The sequence below is a fragment of the Xenopus laevis genome, chromosome 3S (assembly GCF_017654675.1).
Source record: "Xenopus laevis strain J_2021 chromosome 3S, Xenopus_laevis_v10.1, whole genome shotgun sequence".
Classification (NCBI taxonomy): Eukaryota; Metazoa; Chordata; class Amphibia; order Anura; family Pipidae; genus Xenopus; species Xenopus laevis.
Window position 1 is genome coordinate 50,454,227 of NC_054376.1, and position 22,580 is coordinate 50,476,806.

Sequence of the window (22,580 nt, forward strand, 5' to 3'; positions counted from 1 at the left end):
AAATATATGTATGCAGTACTGCTCTACATACAGTACATCCAGCACTGCATATAAAAAAGTGGAATAAGGGCATACCCTATTCTGCCTCCTCCTGATGCTCAAAGTAGGTGTGTGGGGTAACACAAGGCACTTCCAAGCCTTGTATCAGGGCAGGCACTTAGTACAGTGTTTCATTGCCCCTGTAAGTTGTATTTTTTGCCCCTTATTGTGAGAGTGCAGTTTGTACTTTCAGTGGATAAGGGTGCTGGTGCTTTTGTATGAACTCTAATTTCAAGCCTTTATGCGCTAAAACTTTCTCATAGCAGGTAAACTCTATAGCCTATTAGTTTCCCTGTGTAACTAAAGAGACGTGAACTAAAATAAACTATCTGTAAATTATGACTCAGTTGTATAAACACATTTACTTTTTTTTGCCACAGTAAGACAAAAGTTTTGAACTAGGAGTCAAGCCATAGTAATGATAATTCTGACCATGTATATGGTTTTTAAAGCAAAGAGCACTTTTTAGTTGCATTGCACCTAGTTAAATCCTAACATTACCCATTGATAGAATCCATATTATTCCAGCAGTAAGGAGAATGAAAATTAAAATATCAGTTAAAGGAGAAGGAAAGTCATCTTCCACTTGGGGTGACAAATGTTAGGCATCCCCAAGTGATTGTATTTACCTGAAACACCGGGCTGGTGTGTCAAGGATTAGGTAGGGGGCGCTGTGGAGACAGATGGGGGAAGGGCAAGTCCTTGAGGCAGGAGTTGTATGTTCCTAGGGAACACATAAAGGGAAGGCAGGAACAGGTTGATGAGGGCGATGAGACTGGATCAGGTGCAGAGCAGAACAGGACAGAGAGGGCAAAGATCAGGGCTGGACTAGGCAGGATGAAGAGGGCGACAACTCAGGACAGGAACAGACTGGATGGAGCAGGAGTGGCACAGGAACAGACTGGATGGGACAGGATGGTGCGGGCGTAGATCAGATCAAACTGGGGATAGAGTGCAGAAGGAGACTAGAGCAGGAGAGGACTGGAGCGAATAGCAGGAGAGGACTGGAGTGGATAGCAGGAGAGGACTGGAGAGCAGGATAGCAAGAGGACTGGAGAGCAGGAGGGGTTAGGTACAAGGCAGAACAGGAAGCAGAAATCAGGAACAGGCAAGGCAAGGTTGGTTCAAGGTGGAGTCAGGGAAAGGTACAGGATAGAACAGGAAGCAGAAATCAGGAACAGACAAGGCAGGGGTCAGGTCAAGGTCAAGGCTGAAATAAAGGCAAGGTAAATAGTAGAACTGAAGCAGAACTGGGAGGGATAGACCAGGCAGGAACAGAACAAGGAAAGGTTCAAGGTAGGACAGGACAAGGCAAGGAGGCTAAAGCTGAAACCCTTAGCTAGGAACAATGCCACACTGCTAGTCTGGGAAACAATGCTCTGGCAAGGAGTGTTCGGAGGGCTGGCCTAAAATAAGGAAGAGTCAGCCCTGATTGGCCCGGAGTTTCAGGTAAGTCAATACAATCAATTGGGGGTGCCTAACATTTGGCACCCCCAAGTGCAGGATGCGTATTTATTTATTTTAGTTTGCTAACAATGCTGCAGTGACCCTGTTCATCATTCCCTTTCCCTCATTTGACTACATTTTGTTGTATAGCCTCTCTTGGAATAAAATGTTATTTTTACAGCTAGACGTTAAAGAAACCTTATGCCTTTTCCTCCAGACATTGATGAGTGCACAGCAAATCTGAATCTATGTGGAAATGGCCAGTGCCTGAATACCCCAGGAGGATACCGCTGTGATTGTGACATGGGATTTTTACCAGGTGTTGATGGGAAGGCATGTGAAGGTAGGAAGCCTTGGATGTGCATAACATTTGTACAAAACACTTAATTCTGCTGCCTTTTCCCTTGTAATATCTTTTGTACTGTGAAATCACGTGCAGTTTGGAGGTTATTTCTTGCACGACCATTGTTCTTTTTAGATTTTTGCACTATGACAATGCCAGGATTCTTTATTTGTTGTTATATTTTAACACAAATCCCTTGTGGGCAAAGCCCTTAATGCCCCCAATCTGTGTTCTATAAATAAAGCATAATAACAATGCTGGTACCTGGTGTATTCAGTCAACAGAGACATTATACATATATGATAAATGTATTATCATTAATCTTGACGTAAGAGCTCTGTATTTTTTTATACAGTTTAGAAATGTAAAGAAGAAATATAATGTGTCAATTCTTTTGCAAAATCCTTCGGGGGCATTTTATAAAGGTACAGTAAAAATAAACAAAGATTTTAGCCATAAATTGCTGCACATTTTTATAAAAGGCACCAGATTTAGGTCAAGTTTAATTTCCCTTTTCCTGGATCACTTTGTAGGATGTTTCACAAAGATTGAACTTGACGTACCTACACCTTTTATTTTCAAACTAAGTAATGTAGCAGATATGCTTGACAAACTAGCATAATCTAAATATGCATTACAACTAGTGCAAAAGACCACTGCTTGGTACGTACCCTGTGTGTATTTTCTCTGGTTAACCTCCATTAATCATGATTTAACAAAACAAAACAAAACATGCTTGTATGCCTAGACCTAAGATGTTTGTGTCTGTTTGTAGACATTGATGAATGCACTTTGCCCAACATCTGTGTGTTTGGAACATGCCGAAATCTTCCTGGCCTTTTCCGCTGTGACTGTGACATCGGCTATGAGTTGGACAGAACTGGGGGTAACTGCACAGGTAACCATTTCTTTTAAAATTATTTAGCTGTAAACACTTCTATAAACTCCAACCAGAAATGTAAGCCTACTACCACAAGAAATTATTCCATTTAGGTTGGCTGTATAAAAACTCAGAAATCACCAAACACAACAGTGTTATCAAATCACTTTTGCAGATCACCAAGTGGGTGTTTGTGATGCCAGAAAATGATTTATGTATCTTATAGAATTATAAGCCTGAGGACAATCCCTAAAAGAGACATCCCTGAGTTAAACCAGTGGAAATATGTCCTGTAGTTTAGAATCAATTCTTAGAAATAGTCAGTAAAAAGAATTTACTTTCTTCATTGAGAGAGACTACCTGGGCTATGGGAAACTGGTAGACTGACTGCATGCAAACAAATACCAGATATCTAAACTGTGAACAGCAAAGTCTACAATATCTTTTTTTAGCCTTAACGTTTTCACAGCAATATTACCTGGGCCATATTAACTGTTACATATTTAGTCAATACAAGAAAGACTATATATGGTGATTTAATTGGGGAAATAATACCTTTATTATATGTTCAATTGTCTGTGTGTTAAAACTTTTTCCAAGGCATTTTTTCCCTGCTAGAACACTAATGCAATGTTTAGTTTGGTATATTTAGAACATGGCTAAATAATTTATCATTTTTAATGGGGAACAAATTTAAGAAGCAAGGGGTATTAAAAAATTAAAGAAAACATTAATGAGGCTTAGGCCTCAAAAGAGAATGAAAATAGAGACAAAAATACCGCAGTATATAATTTCACTTGAATAAAGGAACACCTTGTTATTCTGAAATCTTAACATTGCAATAGTTTTGTTCATCTTGAGTGCCTTGGTGTTCCTTCATCTTCTACTGTAATCACTATATATCGTTTGCATCTTTTTTTTTATACAAAGCCAAGTTAGTAACCTAAACCAAGCAAATAATGGCTGTTGTTTGAACAATGAGGGAACAATGGGGATATAGTACATCCTTCCCTGGTTCATTTTATAGTCATTATTTATGAAACCATTAGAAAGCTGAGTTGTTGCTTTTGGTTATCATGGCAGGCTTTGTTACTAAAGGTTAGACTCCCCTTTGTGATATGTAATACCCCACCTGCCTATTTAAATCTGGTAGGGATTTTCATTACTAACCAAAAATGTGTGATCAGCTTATCATACCAAAATTCTTCTAACATGTTTCCTTACATACTTCCTTTTTTTTCTTTTTAATAGATGTGGATGAATGTGCTGAACCAACAATGTGTATCAGTGGTACTTGCCTGAATACTGCTGGCAGCTACAGCTGTGATTGTCCTCCAGATTTTGAGCTGAACCCAACAAAGGTCGGATGTGTCGGTATGGATTTTTACAAATGTATTTTGCATAGGGTTAGAGAGACTACAACAAAAAAATTATAAAGTTACCGTCATGTAGAGGGTTTTGCATTTATTTCTGGTTTAGTTCCCTTGTGTAATACTACAACAATTTAATTAAGAAGATTACTTTCATTTATTGAAATAATTATATCAGACATGTTATGTGTTTAATGGAAAAAGTCCATCACTGCTACCATAGACAGCTTTGGAGTTTGAAATGTGTCTCTTGTCTTTCTTTACCCAGTGAGATCGTTATATAAAAGACATATTCCAAATAATTTAGCAGACTGAAAGGAAAGCTAACACTTGCTAATAACTACAAAATAAACAAAATAGTTAAAGTTCTCCTGTGATTTAGGTGGTAGATACATTTTGAAACGGTTGCTTCAGTTTAAAGTTAGCAACTTAAAACGCCAATGTCTCTCTTTAAAGACACCAGATCTGGAACTTGTTATTTGGATGTGAAACCACGGGGAGATAATGGAGATGTGTCCTGCAGTAATGAAATTGGAGTTAGTGTTCCAAAGGCTTCTTGCTGTTGCTCCCTTGGAAAAGCCTGGGGGACACCATGTGAACTGTGTCCAGCTGTAAACTCAAGTGAGTAAAGTTTGCCTTCGCACAATTTTCTGGAACAAATGTGTGTTTATGAAGACTTTTCTCTGCATCAGAACCATGTATTTTCTTGACACACATTCTTATCTGTACAATGTAGGTGAAATCTATGAACTGAATAACTATAACAAAAGTTTTTGTTTGCAGGTGAATATAAAGTATTGTGTCCTGGTGGAGAAGGGTTTAAACCAAATCCTATTACAGTTATCTTGGAAGGTATGTTTTGCATGTAATTGTTGTAAGCACAATGTCCTCTATTCTCACACATTGCATTGTGTTTTTACATTAGGACATTCTCATCACTTACCATTTACAATGAGCTTTTTTGTGTATTGTAGATATTGATGAATGCCTGGAGTTGCCTGGTCTTTGTCAGGGTGGAAAGTGTATCAACACGTTTGGGAGCTTTCAGTGTCGCTGTCCACCTGGATTCTACCTTAATGAAGAGACCCGTGTTTGTGATGGTATGTATGGTACCCTAATGCAGCTCTGGGACACTGATTTAAAAACATATGTGATTAAAAATCTAGATCGAGGACCACATTGGTTCTTTGATGCAGTCCTTAATCCAACTGCCTGTATTATTGTGATCCGATCGTTGGGCCCTAAGACCCACAATAGGATCAGTCCGATATCTCCCACCTCAAGGAGGACATATCAAGTAAATATCTGCTCGTTTGGTGATATAATTTAACTCTACTGGAGATTTAGCTTGATTTTAACCAAATTGTAATGTTGCTCATTATGGTCAAGACCACTTAACCCTATAAACTGGCCTCTCTGGGTGTGTTATGAAACCAGGGGTACTTTTATGATCTGGTGTTTCTTTATAGGATAGTTTGTTTTAATTTAACTAGAAACATAATCCCACCCCTACAATACTGACATTTTTGTGGAATGTACACATATGAAAAGAGCAACTTTTGAAATTTGATTGATGTATGTTTAATTTAATTTAAGATGTCAATGAATGTGATCAGCCTGGCATTTGTGGACCTGGAACATGCTTTAACACTGTTGGAAACTATACCTGCATATGTCCTCCTGATTACATGCAAGTCAATGGAGGAAATAATTGCATGGGTAAGTAGTTAAAAGTTTATACATACTATATACTATTTGTCTAGAAAGCAAAGGGATGGTAGGGGTGGTGGTAGTTGGGGGCTATGTTTTGTAGCCATAGAGCAGGGGTGCCCAAAAGGTAGATTGGGATCAACCAGTAGACCTTTAGCTGGTGATCAGTAGATCTCAAGACACTGTCAACAAACAGCTTATCTAAATCACCCTCCTATTTCATGCTTTTTATTCAGATATTTATTACATTAAGGTTATATAAGGAACATAGCAATATACATTTACTCATAAATCAATATTTAAGTAATATTTTCCATGGAACAGAATGCTAATGTTTTTATGGATGTAGTTCCTGAAGGGACAACATCACTAAAAGTAGACCTTGCATTAGAAAAGTATGGGCACTCCTGCCATAGACAAATGAAAGTTAAAGAAGGAAAGGGCAATTTTTTAATATAGCAAATACTAGGCCTCAATTTAGACACTCTTCCTGTTTGAAAGATTCCATTGTTGGAAGTGTGGGATGTCTTTATTATTTTTTTTTATATGCAGATATGAGAAGGAGTTTATGCTTCAGAAATTATTATGCTGAAAACCAAACCTGTGATGGAGAACTGCTTTACAACATGACGAAAAAGATGTGTTGCTGTTCCTATAATATTGGCCGAGCATGGCACAGACCTTGTGAGGAATGTCCTTTGCCAAGTACTGGTAAGTATTTTTGCCCATCTGGGCATGAGCCTTTAACATATATACATATATAGAGAGAGAGAGAGAGAGAGAGAGAGAGAGAGAGAGAGAGAGAGAGAGCATAAATAATAATATATAGATAACAATAGATAGCATAATAATAATAATACATTGAAGTTGAATATGTTTTAGATGTTTTTATAATTAAAATATATTGTTAATGCTTCAGCATACCTCTATCTCACACACGCATCAAACTGACTCCTCATAGATTAAATCTATTCCTCTTCTAACATCAAATTTTAGATGAATTTGCAAGTCTTTGTGGAAGTGCAAGACCTGGATTTTTGATTGATATTTACACAGGGCTGCCTGTTGGTAAGTATAGCCATCAGTGTGCTTAGAGTGGGCAGCTATCTGTACCTGCATACTGTGCATTAATTGCTAATTATTCGGTTGCAGACATTGACGAGTGCAGAGAAATTCCCGGAGTGTGTGAAAATGGAGTTTGTATAAATATGGTGGGAAGCTTCAGGTGCGAATGTCCCATGGGATTTTTCTACAATGACAAACTTCTGATATGTGAAGGTAAAGAGTTTATTATGTGCTTTACATGGTGCAGTGCATTCAGCAAGAAGTAGCATAACAATTTCAGTCCTGAAATACATGTTGATTAACAAGGAATTCCATTAGCATACAATGAAAGGATGCTATTTGTAGAGCAAAAAGCAGTAAAAAGGTACTGAAATGTAGTATAGCAGTATTACATCACAGATGGGATTTAGAGAGGGTTGAGTCAATGGACTATATAGTAATAAAGCTACAGTACCTTGTTCAGCCACCTTAGGTACTGTAAATATGAGGTATATGTCATCTGTAGGAGATGTATTTGCTGTTATAGTGTATAGCTATATGCACACCTAAAGGCATTCATTAATTACAAATATCACTGTGCAGTTATTCTTTTGAGCTAATGTCAGATTTGGAATTTAATTGCAACATATAGAGATGTACCCTACCACATAAAGAAATGTAAAACCATCTGACAAATACAAGAATATTCAGTGAATTATACTTTCTGATGAATGTTTCAGTCATGCATTAAGGCGCAAAGCTTGCTTTGAAAGAAAGCACAGAACATGAGACCAAAGACCTTGCTCTATCTATTTCTAAAAGATCAACAACTAAGTGACTGTGCAAGCCTGAAACTTAAAACTAGCAAATTTGGTGATGTAAATAAGCTGTTAGAATGGGTGCCAAACTGTAAACACAGTACAGGCTTACAGGGGGTGACCGTGCCATTCATAAAAGCCTCTTTACAGACAGAGAAGTAGTCAGAGGAATTAGGGGGGAAAATGCCCTAACTGTGAAAGCAAACATAACTCTAAAGGAGGATAAACAGGGTGCTTATGCCGTTTGCTGCTATGGAGTACTGTATGTATAAAGATGTTCCTGTAGTGTGGAGACAAAAAGTCCAGAATTTGTTGCTGGTTATGATTCAGAAATATAAAATGATCTAGTTCAGATTATTGTAAATAAATGTGCAAAGAGGATTCTTGATGGAGTTTTGTTACTGTATGTAGGCTGTCAAGTCAAAGCGACAATACACTGAATGTCCCTTTTCAAAACCTTTTTGGTGAATTAAGATAAACAAGTCTTTAGATCAAAACAATGATCTACATCAAGTGAACCACCAGTGCTGACACAAAGGTTGGGGAAAATCTTAAAGGGAACTCTGCAGTTTCAATTGTTCAAGCTGTCAACCCAAAAGAAAAGGGCAATGAAAGGTTGCTACATACTGTATGTGCATGGCCTAATACTTATATATCTGTCTATTCAGCTTAATGATTTTTAAATTTAAAATGCTGTCTCCATGTATGACCTTAGCCCACCAGTCACAGCAATATGCAGATGTTGAAGCCTGCTTTAATTCAATGTTGCAGAATAATATTTTATAACACAGCATGGCACTTACGTATAGGGAAATATAAGAGCAACGGTTGGTTCATATGCTTTGGTCCTTATATGGGCTCTCATAATATCATAATGTATGTGTTGAATGCGTTTACTTTGATCTTCTTCCATTTTTGCTTTGCTTTTGAATGTCAAATAGAAAATAGCTTTTAAACATCAAAACATTCCTGTGATCAATACATTTTAGATATCGATGAATGCCAGAACGGGCCTGTATGTCAAAGAAATGCAGACTGTGTAAACACTCCAGGAAGTTATCGCTGTGACTGCAAACCTGGTTACAAGTTTACATCCACAGGACAATGTGTTGGTAACGTATGCCACAGACCGTGGTTTGATATATTTTTGGTGTATGGCTTTGGTACTGTTTGCGGCACTTGCACTAGTTAGTCCAAGGGAGTATGGCATGGTGTACGGATATTATATGATGCCCCGGTTGGTTTTATGGAAAGGAAAGTGGCAGCAGTTAAACCCTGGAAAGAAACAAAAAGTAAAACAAACAAACAAAATAATGTCCTATGGGTGTATATATATATATATATATATATATATATATATATATATATATATATATATATATACAGCAGCTCTAATGAGTATTAATGTATATAACCTGATATTCTAATGAGTATTAAAGCTATAACCTCATAGTTACTCAAGAGAACCTATGAAAAATATGAACTCTATATATAATCAGAGTCAATCTATATTTAGCCTCCAGCTTATTTAGTGATTTGCCTTTTGCAATAACTAGTGTACACCCTGAAATCTTTTTCCATGAACAAAATGCCTCTTCCATATTATCAAGTTGAAATTAGAATTTCACTTTTTAATTTTTTTACTATCCATTTTTACCTTTAAGAAAGTTTGCGGTGCATAAATAGTCTTCTATCCTTTCCTGAAGTCCACTGATTAGAAGTTTGTTGAATTATTCCTGTGCTGTGCCTCAGCATCAGGTTGTTTATCCTCTTGCTAAGAAATGGTATTGTTGTTGCTCTGTTAAACAACTGAACAGGAAAGATTATGAAAATATCAGATGGAAGAAACAATAACTGGAAAAGTGATAGATTTTCCTGTAATTCTTCACATACCCATTTGTTGTGTGCAAAGAGAACGGAACCTGGTTGTATTTTGCCAGTTTGAAAAGCTCCGGAAATACCAGTCAATGAAGGTTGTCCAAAGAGTATGAAGTTCACGTCACCCTCTAACTTTAGAAGATTAATCTTATGCATACGTTTATAAATGTTGTAAAACTTTTTTAGCTTCCCTTTAATACCTTACACCATGGAAATAAAACTCAAACTTATGGCCCTTCATATGTTGCCAACAATAAGTTGAACTATACTCAATTAGTGTACTAGTGCTCTAGCATCTTAGAATAGTAATTCTTTATCTCCAGCAATTCGGAATCCAGTATGTTTCCATGAGAGCTTAGTGTAAAGGAGGATGTTTTGCCTTACTGTACTTGGTTTAAGGGTCGATATATTTTCTTACTCTGCATATGCTTGGTGTAAGGGAGAATGTCTTCTCTTACTTTGCTTGGTGTAAGGAAAGATATCTACTCTTATCCTGCTTGTGTATGGTGTAAGGGGGGGGATATCTTCTCTTACTTTCCTTGTGCTTGGTGTAACGAAGGGTGTCTTGTCTTACTTACCACTGTTTGTGAGACAGGAGAGCCTTCTAACAGGGGGAATGTATTGCTACTTTTTCACACACCTGTACCCACAAATATATGCTTTTTGTATGGAGAAAATGATTTACTTTGCTTTTGGGTGTGTCTCAGTTCATTTTTTTATGCAGAGCTGTTTATGTTTTTTTTTTTCAATTCACTTTTACCATCTATAAAGATCGCAACGAATGCCAAGAAATTCCAAATGTATGCAGTCATGGAGAATGCACGGACACCACAGGAGGGTATTATTGTGTTTGTCACAATGGATTTAAAACAAATGAAGATCAGACAATGTGTCTGGGTAAGGCTCTTGTTATTCTTCTTCTTATGGATACAGTTATTGGCTGTTGATCAAGAATCACTTCAACTCATCAGCATCACACTAAGCACCATAAACATCAGATCATTTTTTATACAGCACCTATTTAATTAAGTAGATCTGGCCTTTGTTTAGAACATGAAACGCCTATGTGGCTCTCTTTACAGTCCATTAAAAGTAAACTGCATTTTAAACTTTAATTCTAAAAATGCCCTGAATGATCTCAGCTGGCCTGAATTCTAGCCTGAATTCATTACACCTTTAAAATATATTTATGAAATAATAAAAATATTTTAATGGTGTAATCAATTTAGGCAAAACTTTTATTTTTTAAAGGGGACCTGTCACCCTAAGAAATTAGACCAAATCCTTTTATCCTATGGTGTTCAATTATTAATTATAAATATAAATAAGTTATAAATTATTTAAATCTTGTTTCCTTCAGTCCTGGAATTCACAGACCAAGCAGGCAGGTGCCATTTGGTGTTATAAATGCAAGCTTTGTACCATCCCATGTCTATTTGCCATAATGGGGTGCACATTCCTTCACATTAGTTGCTACACAATTAAATGGAGAGGAAGGAGGGGGAATGTGGGGAGTGCAGTGCCATTTAGGAAGTGCAGAATGGAAAAAGAAAGTAATTGCCTGCCCTGCCTCTATGCCTGTAGCACAGAGGAGTATGTAATATATGATTGGCAACTAAGATTTTTAAATACCTTTAGATCAGCTACGGGTGCTTTATTAAAAAAAAACAATTTGTGTCTTATGTTTAATTTGAAAAAGACTTTCATTATACAGATTGTTATGTCTGGGTGACAGATTGTATTTTAATTTGATTTTTAACACAACAACAAAGCAACATTTTTTTTTCTAATAACTGCTACTTGGAGTATTGCCAAGACAAAATGTTATTTCCATTGACATTAATTCTTAATAGTAGTTATAGAATATTTAGTCTTGTGTCAAGTTTGGCACATCTGGCATGATTTGCTTCCAACCATGTCAAAGTCTACCCAATTGACTAGGTGGCACTCTAGCTTGGTGGTCCCTAACTAGTAGCTTATGAGCAACATGTTGCTTACCAAACCCATGGCTGTTGCTCCCAGTGGTTTTAAAGCTGGTGCTAATTTCTGAATTGCTGGTTTGGGGGCAAGTTTTGGTTACATAAAAACCATATGTACTGCCAAACAGAGCCTAATGGAGATTGTCATTCCGCATAGGGGCTACCAATAGTCAATTACAGCCCGTAATTGGCACCTCCAGGAACCTTTTGCATTCTTGTGTTGTTTCCCCAATTTTATTTTACATTTGAATGTGGCTCACAGGTAAAAAAAAGGTTTCAGATCCCTGCTCTAGCTATATCAGTCTTTTTTTTTTCTTTTGAATTTAAAGCATTTCTTCTGTCTTTAATATCCACCAAGAGTTAATCTATTTCCTACTTTGAATGGCAATACATGCCCTCATTGTTCATCCTGCCTGACCATATGCATGACACTTGGCAGGGGAGTCAGTTTTGAAGGGTGTCTTGCAAAACATTGAAGATTAATCTGACGATGCCCCCAGCAAAACACACGATTGGGGCAGATGAAGAATCTTCTTTTCACATATACTCGTGTCCACTAAATACAATGTGACCATCCCAGTGGCTAATCAGACAGTATCAATCATTTAGCCAACTCAATAGCAAATACCATGGCTCTCCAATATATCAGTCAATTGAAAATGGCACGATTAGAAGGCATTACAGAAATATTAATTCTATTTCTATAAGAAAAATAGAATGCTAAAAAGGGTTAAGAGTACACAAAAGCCCTTTAAAAAATTAATCATATAAAACTCTTTTTCCCATTACAGATATTAATGAGTGTGAACGAGATCCTTGTGGAAATGGAACTTGTAAAAACACTATTGGTTCCTACAACTGTCGCTGCTTTGATGGATTTATTCTGTCCCACAATAATGACTGCATAGGTAAGAGATTCAAACATCATGGAAACTGTTTTCCCCGAGCTGCTCCAGAGACCAAATGCCATCTCAGATTTAAGTAATTAGAAGACAGGATAATGTAATAAACGGTACAATTTATTCATAGCAACCAATCAGATGTATGATCTCAGACTACCTGCTGATTGGTGGCTATGAGTTACTCGACCAGTAGCAAGCTCAAGGCCAGGTTAAATATGTAAGAAGGAGGGAAGCAACAAATGTCACTAAACAGCTCGGATCACTTAAAGTTACAGTGTACTGAACCATCAAATGGTGATTAAACACGTTTGCAGCAGCTAGCACTGCACCTAGCTTTCTCTTAGTTACCCTAACGATTTGATTGTCTAATTGCTACACCTGAGGTGGAGGTGTAATTCTGGGATTGAGAGCTGTGATTTCTCCTGGTGCGCAGTCACTTCTATAGAGTGTTCTGAACCATGTTTGGTTTACTACCTTGCTTATCTGTCCACCTCACATTTGCCGATGGAAAATGCTGTAAGATTTTTAAATAATGAACCAATAGTTGTGTTTATGTTCATTCTAGGTCTATATGGTAGAAATTATGAATTTAATCAGGGCTACACCTAAACTAACCTAGAAATTATTCTGTATCCTTTTAAATAAAGTGTTATTGTACCTTGGCACTTATTGCTAAACTAGCATGTGTCCTTTTACACAACATACTATATGTACTATAAGAGATAGGCCCCATGATTTGCGTAGGAAGGCCCCCCCCCTCTCACTGAACTCTCTCACAAATATTTGTGTTCGCCTACACAGACACTACCAGAATTTCCTCTTTGATAATAGTCCAAACTAACTCTGGGGAAATGACCTATTATATTGTGTTTGGATAATGCAATGCCCTTAATGAAATTATAATGACTAATATGTTTTTTTCTGCCTGTGGTTTCAGTGTTATTAGCCTCTTTACTGGTCACTAGCAAAATATTTTTGCTGCTTTTCCCTAATTTCTCCCTTTCAAAATGTAGAATAATAGAAAATCACCAGCACCATCCATCTTGGATATTTGGTAAAAGACTGGGGGAGTGGGATTAGTTAGTATATCCTGCTCAGATTATGAAACTAGAAACAAGCAGCAATTCCATCTGGGATAAGTTATAAAAAAGCCCCACCACTTGCAAAAGTCCTATAAAAATTATTTATATAGTATATCTTGGAAATAGAATGAATGGGATGAGAGGAAAAATTGTATTCAAACAAATGTTATTTGCAATCATTTTATAAGATGTGTTCTGCATTATAAAGACCCTGCCCTTCATTCAGTACAATGCCATTGGCTAGACTGCAATTAAATATACTGAATGTGCAAAACTACTTTTGTCAGTTTACAATCAATTATATTTTTCTATGTGCAGACTGGCCTCTGGGTTGAACATCAATGCAACCTCTGGCATGGCTGCTTGTTTCTAATCGCCACAATTTAATAATCTTTCAAATCTCCTAATCATTGGAGTTTGAATTAAAACAAATGTATGAGTTGAGACTCAGGTGATGGTATCCATTTTGCTTAGTATGAAATATAGTTATCTAGTTATTAACCAGGTCTAAAAATTTTCTGTATCCTTTTTACAGATATAGATGAATGTACCACCCTTAATGGACAGCTATGTAGAAATGGACAGTGTGTTAATACCATTGGATCTTTTGAGTGCCTGTGCAATGAGGGGTATGAGATGGCATCTGATGGACGAACTTGTCTTGGTAATTGTTGTTATTTGTATACAGTTTTACTTGTTCTGAGTTAAAAAGGTACCCAACACCTTTTTTAACTTCACAAACAGATCACTTATTACCTTCTCTCCTGACTGTTTACAGTAAAAAAACATTCATCTTCTGATATTCAGTCTCTTTTTCCAGCAGCCACTTCTTGGATGGTTTATGAAGGGCCATATTAATGTTTGACCAGCTTTGTATTATTTTGTGTGTTTTGGCTGTGGCTACTCTTTGCTTCTTTTTGTCAGACCAACACAATGTTTTTGCCAGGACAGATAATTCTTGATCCACAAAGAACATATGATTATCTGGCTGAATGTTCCTTGACTGGCTATGAATGCCATAACTGGTAGAAATGAGCAACTGCCTGACCAAATCTGTCACACTGGTTGGCCAGAAGTAATGGCGGTTGTGATCATGAAATTGGGTAATATTGCCCTTAGAAGTAGTTCCATTGATATCCATTGACATCAATCATTAAGTCAGAGCTGCCTTGTATCATCTTCTTCTTTTCAGATATCAATGAGTGTGCCCTTGATCCCGGCAAATGTGCACCAGGCACTTGCCAGAATCTAGATGGTACATACCGGTGCATCTGTCCCCCAGGATATCTGTTGAAGGAGGACACATGTGAAGGTAAATTAAAAATGAAAAGTTTAAGACTTTTAAAATGAAAGCTTATTCTTCTCAAGTTTGTGTTTGCTGAACATTTTCTTTACAGCCATATTTTCATTGTTTCTTCTAGACATTAATGAATGTGAAGAAGAACCTGAAACCTGCGCTTTGGGTACCTGCAGCAATGTTCCTGGGAGTTTCACATGTCTTTGCCCAGAAGGTTTTGTGCTGTCGTCTACAGGAAAGAGATGTCAAGGTAGAGCTCATGTAAAGGAGATCAAAATAAGTAACAAGATACTGAAGACATACATACATATAAATAAATACAATTTATTATATAAATGTAAAAAGAAATCCAGATGATGGCCATTGATGATTGACCATTTAAACATATTTACATAGGAATATGGGGTACAGCAATAACGTACAGGGGAATTGTGATAACTTAATTTATTCAGTGGTAGAACATTCATATTCAATGTTATATGGCAGATATTTATTTATATGTAATACTGCCAATGTGGTTGAGCAATTAACAAGACAGGAAAGACACCCTTCTTTAATAGATTGCTTTTATTTTCACATTAATGGCTGCACTCAATAAACTTAATTATTTGTTTGATTGTAGATATGACCACAAGACCTCAAAGCTTGCCAACTATGTCAAGGAAATCTCAGTATTTCAAGCCACAACCATTTATTACTTTAGCTGAATCATAATTGCTTTTCCGATTGTAATGGAATTTAACTCTTTTTGGAAAGTAGTACTTCCTGGAATGCACTCATATTAATAACTGAGTGCCCACAAATAAGAAAGGCCATATATATGTATATATATATATATTTGAACCCCAATTTTTTTCAGGGGGTCAGAAAAAATCATTGTAGAATCTGGAAAATTATAAAATCAAGGAAATGCATTACAGTATTTATTATATATTGGTGGGACCTCAACAGTCTAATTTGAGGTTAAACTTAAAATCAGGGTATGTAACATAAAGGTTTTTCAGCCAATTGGGGAACAAAGTTAAGTCTAACTTTCAGGTTATGATCTGGCTTTCAGTGTAATCTGTTGCTAATACAAGAGACCATTATCCATTTTAGTAGATTTCCCCTAGACTCCTCTTGAGTTATAGGCTGTTTCCCAAACATTTCTAAACACCTTTTCTTACCTTTCCAGATTTAAGAGTAAGTTTATGCTTCGCTAAGTTTGAGGAGGGACAGTGCACTTCTCCCAAGGCTCGAAATCACTCCAAACAGGAATGCTGTTGTGCCTTGAAAGGAGCCGGATGGGGATCTCCATGTGAACTGTGCCCAGTGGAAGGAGATGGTATGATCTGCTGTTTCAGACTGGAATTAATGTGATTCATCAAAAATATCAGAATGTGCTAGAACACACACTTCTTTTTCAATTATATTATTTCCAGGTTGTGTTTTAATTGTTATAAAGTGTCTATTTTACTGAAATCAAGCAAATACAAAAATCTCCCAAGAGGAGACAATTACAGAGTATAAAAAACAGCTTTCCGCCCACCAGAAGCTGGCAAATTCTTTGTTTCAAATACACTTTTAATCTGAGCCTGGAGAGAACATTTATAGATGTACAAGATATGAAGTCCAAATGAACAGATTCCAAAGAAAATTATGAGAAACACTTTAACCAAACAATTCTAAGGCTAAGTTAGTGCAGGAAAGGAACTTTATATGTTTACCTGCTACTTTATCCATCTCAGTTAGAAGCTTACTGATTAGCTGAATCAAAAGATCCTAATTTGTCATGTGTTTATCATAAATGCAGAAGCCTTCCGTCAGATTTGCCCCTTCGGAAGTGGAGTAGTTGTTGGCTTAGACGATGAACGAGTTGGTAAGTAGAAGCCTTAATTATTGGAACAACGTTCTGTCTGAAAGGGAGTGTTGCTAGTAGAGTATAACATAATTTTTCTCTTTAACAGATATGGATGAATGTATTGACCCAGACAAATGCAAAAATGGACAGTGTATTAACACAGATGGTTCCTATCGGTGTGAATGCTCCTTTGGATATGTTCTTTCAGGAGACGAATGTATAGGTTTGTTGAGATGTCTTCTAAGTGCAATATACACTGTACTTTACGTGTAAAAAAAAGATATATATTTTGAATCATTAGACTTAACAGATGAAAGGGCAAACGGATCACAATATAAAAAATATGAATTTTTATTACAAAGATAACCCACCCACATGTAGTATCATCATCTACAATATAGTAAAAAGCAGAAAAAAGGCTTTAATATAACAGTCTTGAAATAACTAAGGCCGTAATCCACATTAGGGGCACATTGTCGATTGTAAGCATGGGGTGGTTTTAAAGTTTAGTGCAGAAACGTATGCGTAGGGACAATGTACGGTCAATAAGGCCCCTGCATAAATTCATATAGTTGTGCACCCAATGCTACTGTAATTCTATGTTAACATTTTCTAATGGTAATTAAAAAGCAATGCTTTCTTTTTTAGATATCGATGAATGTTCTGAGGGAAACCCTTGTGGCAATGGGACATGCAAGAATATCATTGGTGGATTTGAGTGCACTTGCGAGGAGGGCTTTGAGCCAGGTCCAATGATGTCCTGTGAAGGTACTGTCTATACTACATGAGATTTTAGAATGTTTGACAAAAAATGATTTTACTCACAGCCAAAATTTATAATTGTTATTGTTAAGATATATAGTTTTTTTTTTTGTTTGTGGGCTTAAATGTTCCTTTCTGAAAGTTGTCATATTTGAAGCAGCCATGCCCATGACTTTCCTCAGTTTCAGGTGCATATTTAAATGGTAATGAAATTATAATACTACTTGTTTAATATGAAAATCAAATAAAACATTTTCAAAATAAATGAAATTATAATACTGATGTGTATTCTTATAGTCACTTCTGCAGTAGAGTTTAGCCATGTTGTCTCCATTTCTACTTACAGATGTGAATGAATGTGCTCAGAATCCCCTGTTGTGTGCATTCCGTTGTGTCAATACTTATGGATCTTATGAATGCAAGTGTCCAGCAGGATACGTTCTCCGGGAAGACAAGAGAATGTGCAAAGGTGAGTTTTGCTTATATAAAACACTTATATAAAACTTGCCAGCTTTTAGATGCTGATTATTTTTTACAATCAAGTTATTTTTTGCATAATAAATACCAGACACTTGAGTTTCTGAAAATATAATTTGAATTTGTGAGTTATTGTGCAAAAAATGTAAATTGTGGCAAAAATTTTAATTCAAACCTTGCTAAATCACCCTCTATGTATTGCAAATGTAATCTATATAGCAATAAGAAAATTATCTTTATATTTGTCAATCTGTGATGTCTCATAATATCCTGCCTACCTTGACTCAGCAGAACCAACACACCCCATACCATGACTGGCTAAAAAGCACTCAGGCCACACAAACTACAAATGAAAACTGCCATAATCATACAGTGGCAGAACTGCTTCAAATAAAGTGCTACTTTATAGTAATCTGTAACCTCTGAACTCTCATAAAGTACACAAAATATCCTTACATTTCACAATTCCCTTACGTTGTGAAAACGAGGAGAAAATAAATGTAGTGCAGTTCTTTCTAATGTTGCAGTTGTTGACCCCCCCATTGAAACATTCAGATGTACAGTACTAAATGTGTGCTGCAGGCCTGAATCTCTGCCAAGCCCTTTCATATCGCTGTGGCTGTACAGATGAAGCCACTTGGATTTGTGAGTTAAATGCGTCATGACTCAGGGGTAATTGAAGAAACTGTGTTATCTTAAGTCATCTTAACTCATTTAATGCATTTAACCTTTTCATTAGCATACCAAAGCTCCATTGTTCACAATGGTGAATGCTTTAATTAGATGGGTTGTTGTGACACAGTTTTCTGTGTTAAATGAGATAAATGGGATATCTGTGTTTAGTTATTCTGTGTCAAACAGACAAACCAAAGTGGCTGCATCTGTACCAATGTCAGCATTTTATTCTGGGAACAAAACCTGTTCCTTTCCTCTTAAACTCTTACTGGGCACTGTGTTCATGGCTACAATAACTGTAATCCATCATTCTAACAGTCACAAAGCGCAAAATGTAGTAAGCTTAACTACAGATTTCTTTGAGTTGGATTCACTTGCCAAACCTTATTATTTTTGGATAGTTTGAAAGCTTTTCTGAAAATAATGTTTTTAGCATTTAAAACTAGCTTTAATGAACTGCTTTTACAATGTCATGAAATCTATATAATATTTTACAGATCAAGACGAGTGTGAAGATGAAGCTCATGATTGTGAATCGAAACAAATGACTTGCAAGAATCTAATTGGAACATACATGTGCATATGTGGACCCGGATATCAGCGTAGATTGGATGGTGAAGGATGCATGGGTAAGTGGTTATTTTCTTGGCATAAGATAAGGAAGCAGAGCTGACCGGCACTCAAATGGATCCAAGGTGGATGGAGATGCAGCTATATTTTTAATTTTTCTACTAATAAAAATATATTTTTTTAACTGAAAATCTTTGGTCTAGAGGATCCGTTTGAGTGCTGGTCAGCTCTGCTTCCTCATCTTCTGCTGTACTGCTCCCTAAAGCTGGGGGTCTGGGCTGGTGCACCCGGACCACTTTCACTGTTTGGTGGGTTACTTTACATTTAATTCTGGAGCACCTTGTCCTCCCCTAATTATTTTCTAGGCATACCCATGATTCTTTTTAATGTCAGGCTGCTGCATCTTCTTGATCATGTAGGAATATACAGTGGTGTGAAAAACTATTTGCCCCTTCCTGATTTCTTATTCTTTTGCATGTTTGTCACACTTAAATGTTTCTGCATCATCAAAAACCGTTAACTATTAGTCAAAGATAACATAATTCAACACAAAATGCAGTTTTTAAATGAAGGTTTACGTTATTAAGGGAGAAAAAAAACTCCAAATCTACATGGGCCTGTGTGAAAAAGTGATTGCCCCCCTTGTTAAAAAATAACTTAACTGTGGTTTATCACACCTGAGTTCAATTTCAAAGGTTATAAAGCCATTTCTAAAGCTTTGGGACTCCAGCGAACCACAGTGAGAGCCATTATCCACAAATGGCAAAAACATGGAACAGTGGTGAACCTTCCCAGGAGTGGCCGGCCGACCAAAATTACCCCAAGAGCGCAGAGACAACTCATCCGAGAGGCCACAAAAGACCCCAGGACAACATCTAAAGAACTGCAGGCCTCACTTGCCTCAATTAAGGTCAGTGTTCACGACTCCACCATAAGAAAGAGACTGGGCAAAAACGGCCTGCATGGCAGATTTCCAAGGCGCAAACCACTTTTAAGCAAAAAGAACATTAAGGCTCGTCTCAATTTTGCTAAAAAACACCTCAATGATTGCCAAGACTTTTGGGAAAATACCTTGTGGACCGACGAGACAAAAGTTGAACTTTTTGGAAGGTGCGCGTCCCGTTACATCTGGCGTAAAAGTAACACAGCATTTCAGAAAAAGAACATCATACCAACAGTAAAATATGGTGGTGGTAGTGTGATGGTCTGGGGTTGTTTTGCTGCTTCAGGACCTGGAAGACTTGCTGTGATAGATGGAACCATGAATTATACTGTCTACCAAAAAATCCTGAAGGAGAATGTCCGGCCATCTGTTCGTCAACTCAAGCTGAAGCGATCTTGGGTGCTGCAGCAGGACAATGACCCAAAACACACCAGCAAATCCACCTCTGAATGGCTGAAGAAAAACAAAATGAAGACTTTGGAGTGGCCTAGTCAAAGTCCTGACCTGAATCCTATTGAGATGTTGTGGCATGACCTTAAAAAGGCGGTTCATGCTAGAAAACCCTCAAATAAAGCTGAATTACAACAATTCTGCAAAGATGAGTGGGCCAAAATTCCTCCAGAGCGCTGTAAAAGACTCGTTGCAAGTTATCGCAAACGCTTGATTGCAGTTATTGCTGCTAAGGGTGGCCCAACCAGTTATTAGGTTCAGGGGGCAATTACTGTTTCACACAGGTTTGGATTTCTTTTCTCCCTAAATAATAAAAACCCTCATTTAAAAACTGCATTTTGTGTTTACTTGTGTTATCTTTGACTAATAGTTAAATGTGTTTGATGATCAGAAACATTTTGTGTGACAAACATGCAAAAGAATAAGAAATCAGGAAGGGGGCAAATAGTTTTTCACACCACTGTATATTCTTAAAGACTTTAAACTTTAAGGGGTTGTTCACCTTTAAATTAATATTTTGTATGATGTAGAGAGTGATATTCTGAGACAATTTGCAGTTGATTTTTTTTATTTTTATGTGATTTTTGAGTTATTTAGCTTTTTATTCAGCAGCTCTCCAGTTTACCAATTTTAGCAATCTGGTTACTAGAGTCCAAATTACCTAGAAACCATGCATTGATTTTAATAAGAGACTGGAATGTGAATAGGAGAGAATTCATTTGTAGCCAGAAGAAGAAGACAATTCAAAAACCATAAAAAAGAAAAATTGAAAAGTTGTTGTCACGACCGGCACCCAATACCAGAACAAGTGCCAAGCACCCTGGTCTCGTTGGGCTTTGGGAGGAGCCCTCAGCTTACTTGGGTGCCACCTGGACTTAACGAGAGGTGCAAGGCGAGATTTTCTGGCTGGCAAAGGGGCAAGGCTGTTAGCAGAGTCTTTTGGGCCGAAGGTCACGGTACAAATGGAGCAGGCAAGAGAATCGTCAGACAGGCTGGGTCGAGGCAGGCAGATATCAAGAATCATCAGGCAGGCTAGGGTCAAACCAGGTTGTCAATCAAGGGGTTAAGCAGGAAGAGTTGTCGTAGGCAGGCAAGGGTCAGGATACAGAATGCAGAATAGTCAGGAACAGGCTGGGTCAAACACGGGTAATCAAACAGAAAAGATACAGAACACATCGGATGCACAAGGCTCAGGAACCACTAGAAACAAGTTCTATCACGGGCATCAGTCAGCAGTTAGAATGGGCCTTTTAAAGGGGAAGAACTCCACGCCCAAGAACGTGCGTTTTTGCGCCAAAGCGTGCTGGCGCAATCACGCCAGCGCCTTTAAGAGGCACGCAGGCGCGCCGCGCGTGCCCTAAGAACTCTAATGGCGTCCGGAAGGAGGAAGGCGAAGGAGCGCGGCGGCGTGGCGGCCGTCCACGCCGCCGTACCACTAGACCACCAGGTATTTTTATTACAGTTGTTTAGAATTAGTCATTCTATAACATACTGAAAGTTAACTTAAAAGTGAACCACCCCTTTAATAAAAATGTGACTACCTGCTGCAGAGCTTATTATGATGAAACCTGGTTTATTACACCAAAACTCTCTACTTGCTGGTGTTATTTAAATAAACGTTGATGATGATCATCACATAAACTGACTTTCACTAAAATGTTCACATTACATAAACTGGCTTCATTATAATTGTTAGAAAGACACAGTTATCTCCAAGAACCACTGACGTATATGTGAGGCAAATAGTTCACAGGGCTATCCCTATCTGCCCCCATAATGTTCATTGTAAACACCAGACAACAAGTGACTGTGCTTGTGTCAGCACAGGTGATTAGGGATGAGCAAATTTTTTCGGCGAGTTTTGCCGCGGAAATGACGCCCATATACTCCAATGGGAGAAAGAAATTTAGCGTGTCAAAAAAATGACGTGTGTCAAAAGAAATTCACAGCGTGTCAAAAAAAAAAAAATGTCGCCCATAGAGTTTAATGCATTTCTGCGGCAAATTTTTGGCGAAGCAAAACTGGTCAACTTCGCCAATGCCTACAGGTAATAGTTGCCTGCAAATGTGCACAGT

The 22,580-nt window shown here is 37.4% G+C and overlaps 1 protein-coding gene across 1 annotated transcript in view; it reads left to right on the top strand.

Annotated features, from left to right (window-relative positions):
- The window catches only part of fbn1.S (fibrillin 1 S homeolog), a 118,771-nt gene that overhangs the window by 84,559 nt on the left and 11,632 nt on the right, over nucleotides 1–22,580 (top strand). The window contains exons 35-56 of the mRNA XM_018255422.2: nucleotides 1,703–1,828; nucleotides 2,604–2,726; nucleotides 3,960–4,082; nucleotides 4,535–4,699; nucleotides 4,862–4,930; nucleotides 5,053–5,178; nucleotides 5,675–5,797; nucleotides 6,341–6,499; nucleotides 6,785–6,856; nucleotides 6,941–7,066; nucleotides 8,640–8,762; nucleotides 10,300–10,425; nucleotides 12,299–12,415; nucleotides 14,027–14,155; nucleotides 14,684–14,803; nucleotides 14,913–15,038; nucleotides 15,963–16,112; nucleotides 16,581–16,646; nucleotides 16,735–16,851; nucleotides 17,277–17,396; nucleotides 17,737–17,859; nucleotides 19,040–19,171. Of these exons, the coding sequence (XP_018110911.1) occupies nucleotides 1,703–1,828; nucleotides 2,604–2,726; nucleotides 3,960–4,082; nucleotides 4,535–4,699; nucleotides 4,862–4,930; nucleotides 5,053–5,178; nucleotides 5,675–5,797; nucleotides 6,341–6,499; nucleotides 6,785–6,856; nucleotides 6,941–7,066; nucleotides 8,640–8,762; nucleotides 10,300–10,425; nucleotides 12,299–12,415; nucleotides 14,027–14,155; nucleotides 14,684–14,803; nucleotides 14,913–15,038; nucleotides 15,963–16,112; nucleotides 16,581–16,646; nucleotides 16,735–16,851; nucleotides 17,277–17,396; nucleotides 17,737–17,859; nucleotides 19,040–19,171 (2,661 nt within the window). The remainder of the gene's footprint in view (nucleotides 1–1,702; nucleotides 1,829–2,603; nucleotides 2,727–3,959; nucleotides 4,083–4,534; nucleotides 4,700–4,861; nucleotides 4,931–5,052; nucleotides 5,179–5,674; nucleotides 5,798–6,340; nucleotides 6,500–6,784; nucleotides 6,857–6,940; nucleotides 7,067–8,639; nucleotides 8,763–10,299; nucleotides 10,426–12,298; nucleotides 12,416–14,026; nucleotides 14,156–14,683; nucleotides 14,804–14,912; nucleotides 15,039–15,962; nucleotides 16,113–16,580; nucleotides 16,647–16,734; nucleotides 16,852–17,276; nucleotides 17,397–17,736; nucleotides 17,860–19,039; nucleotides 19,172–22,580) is intronic.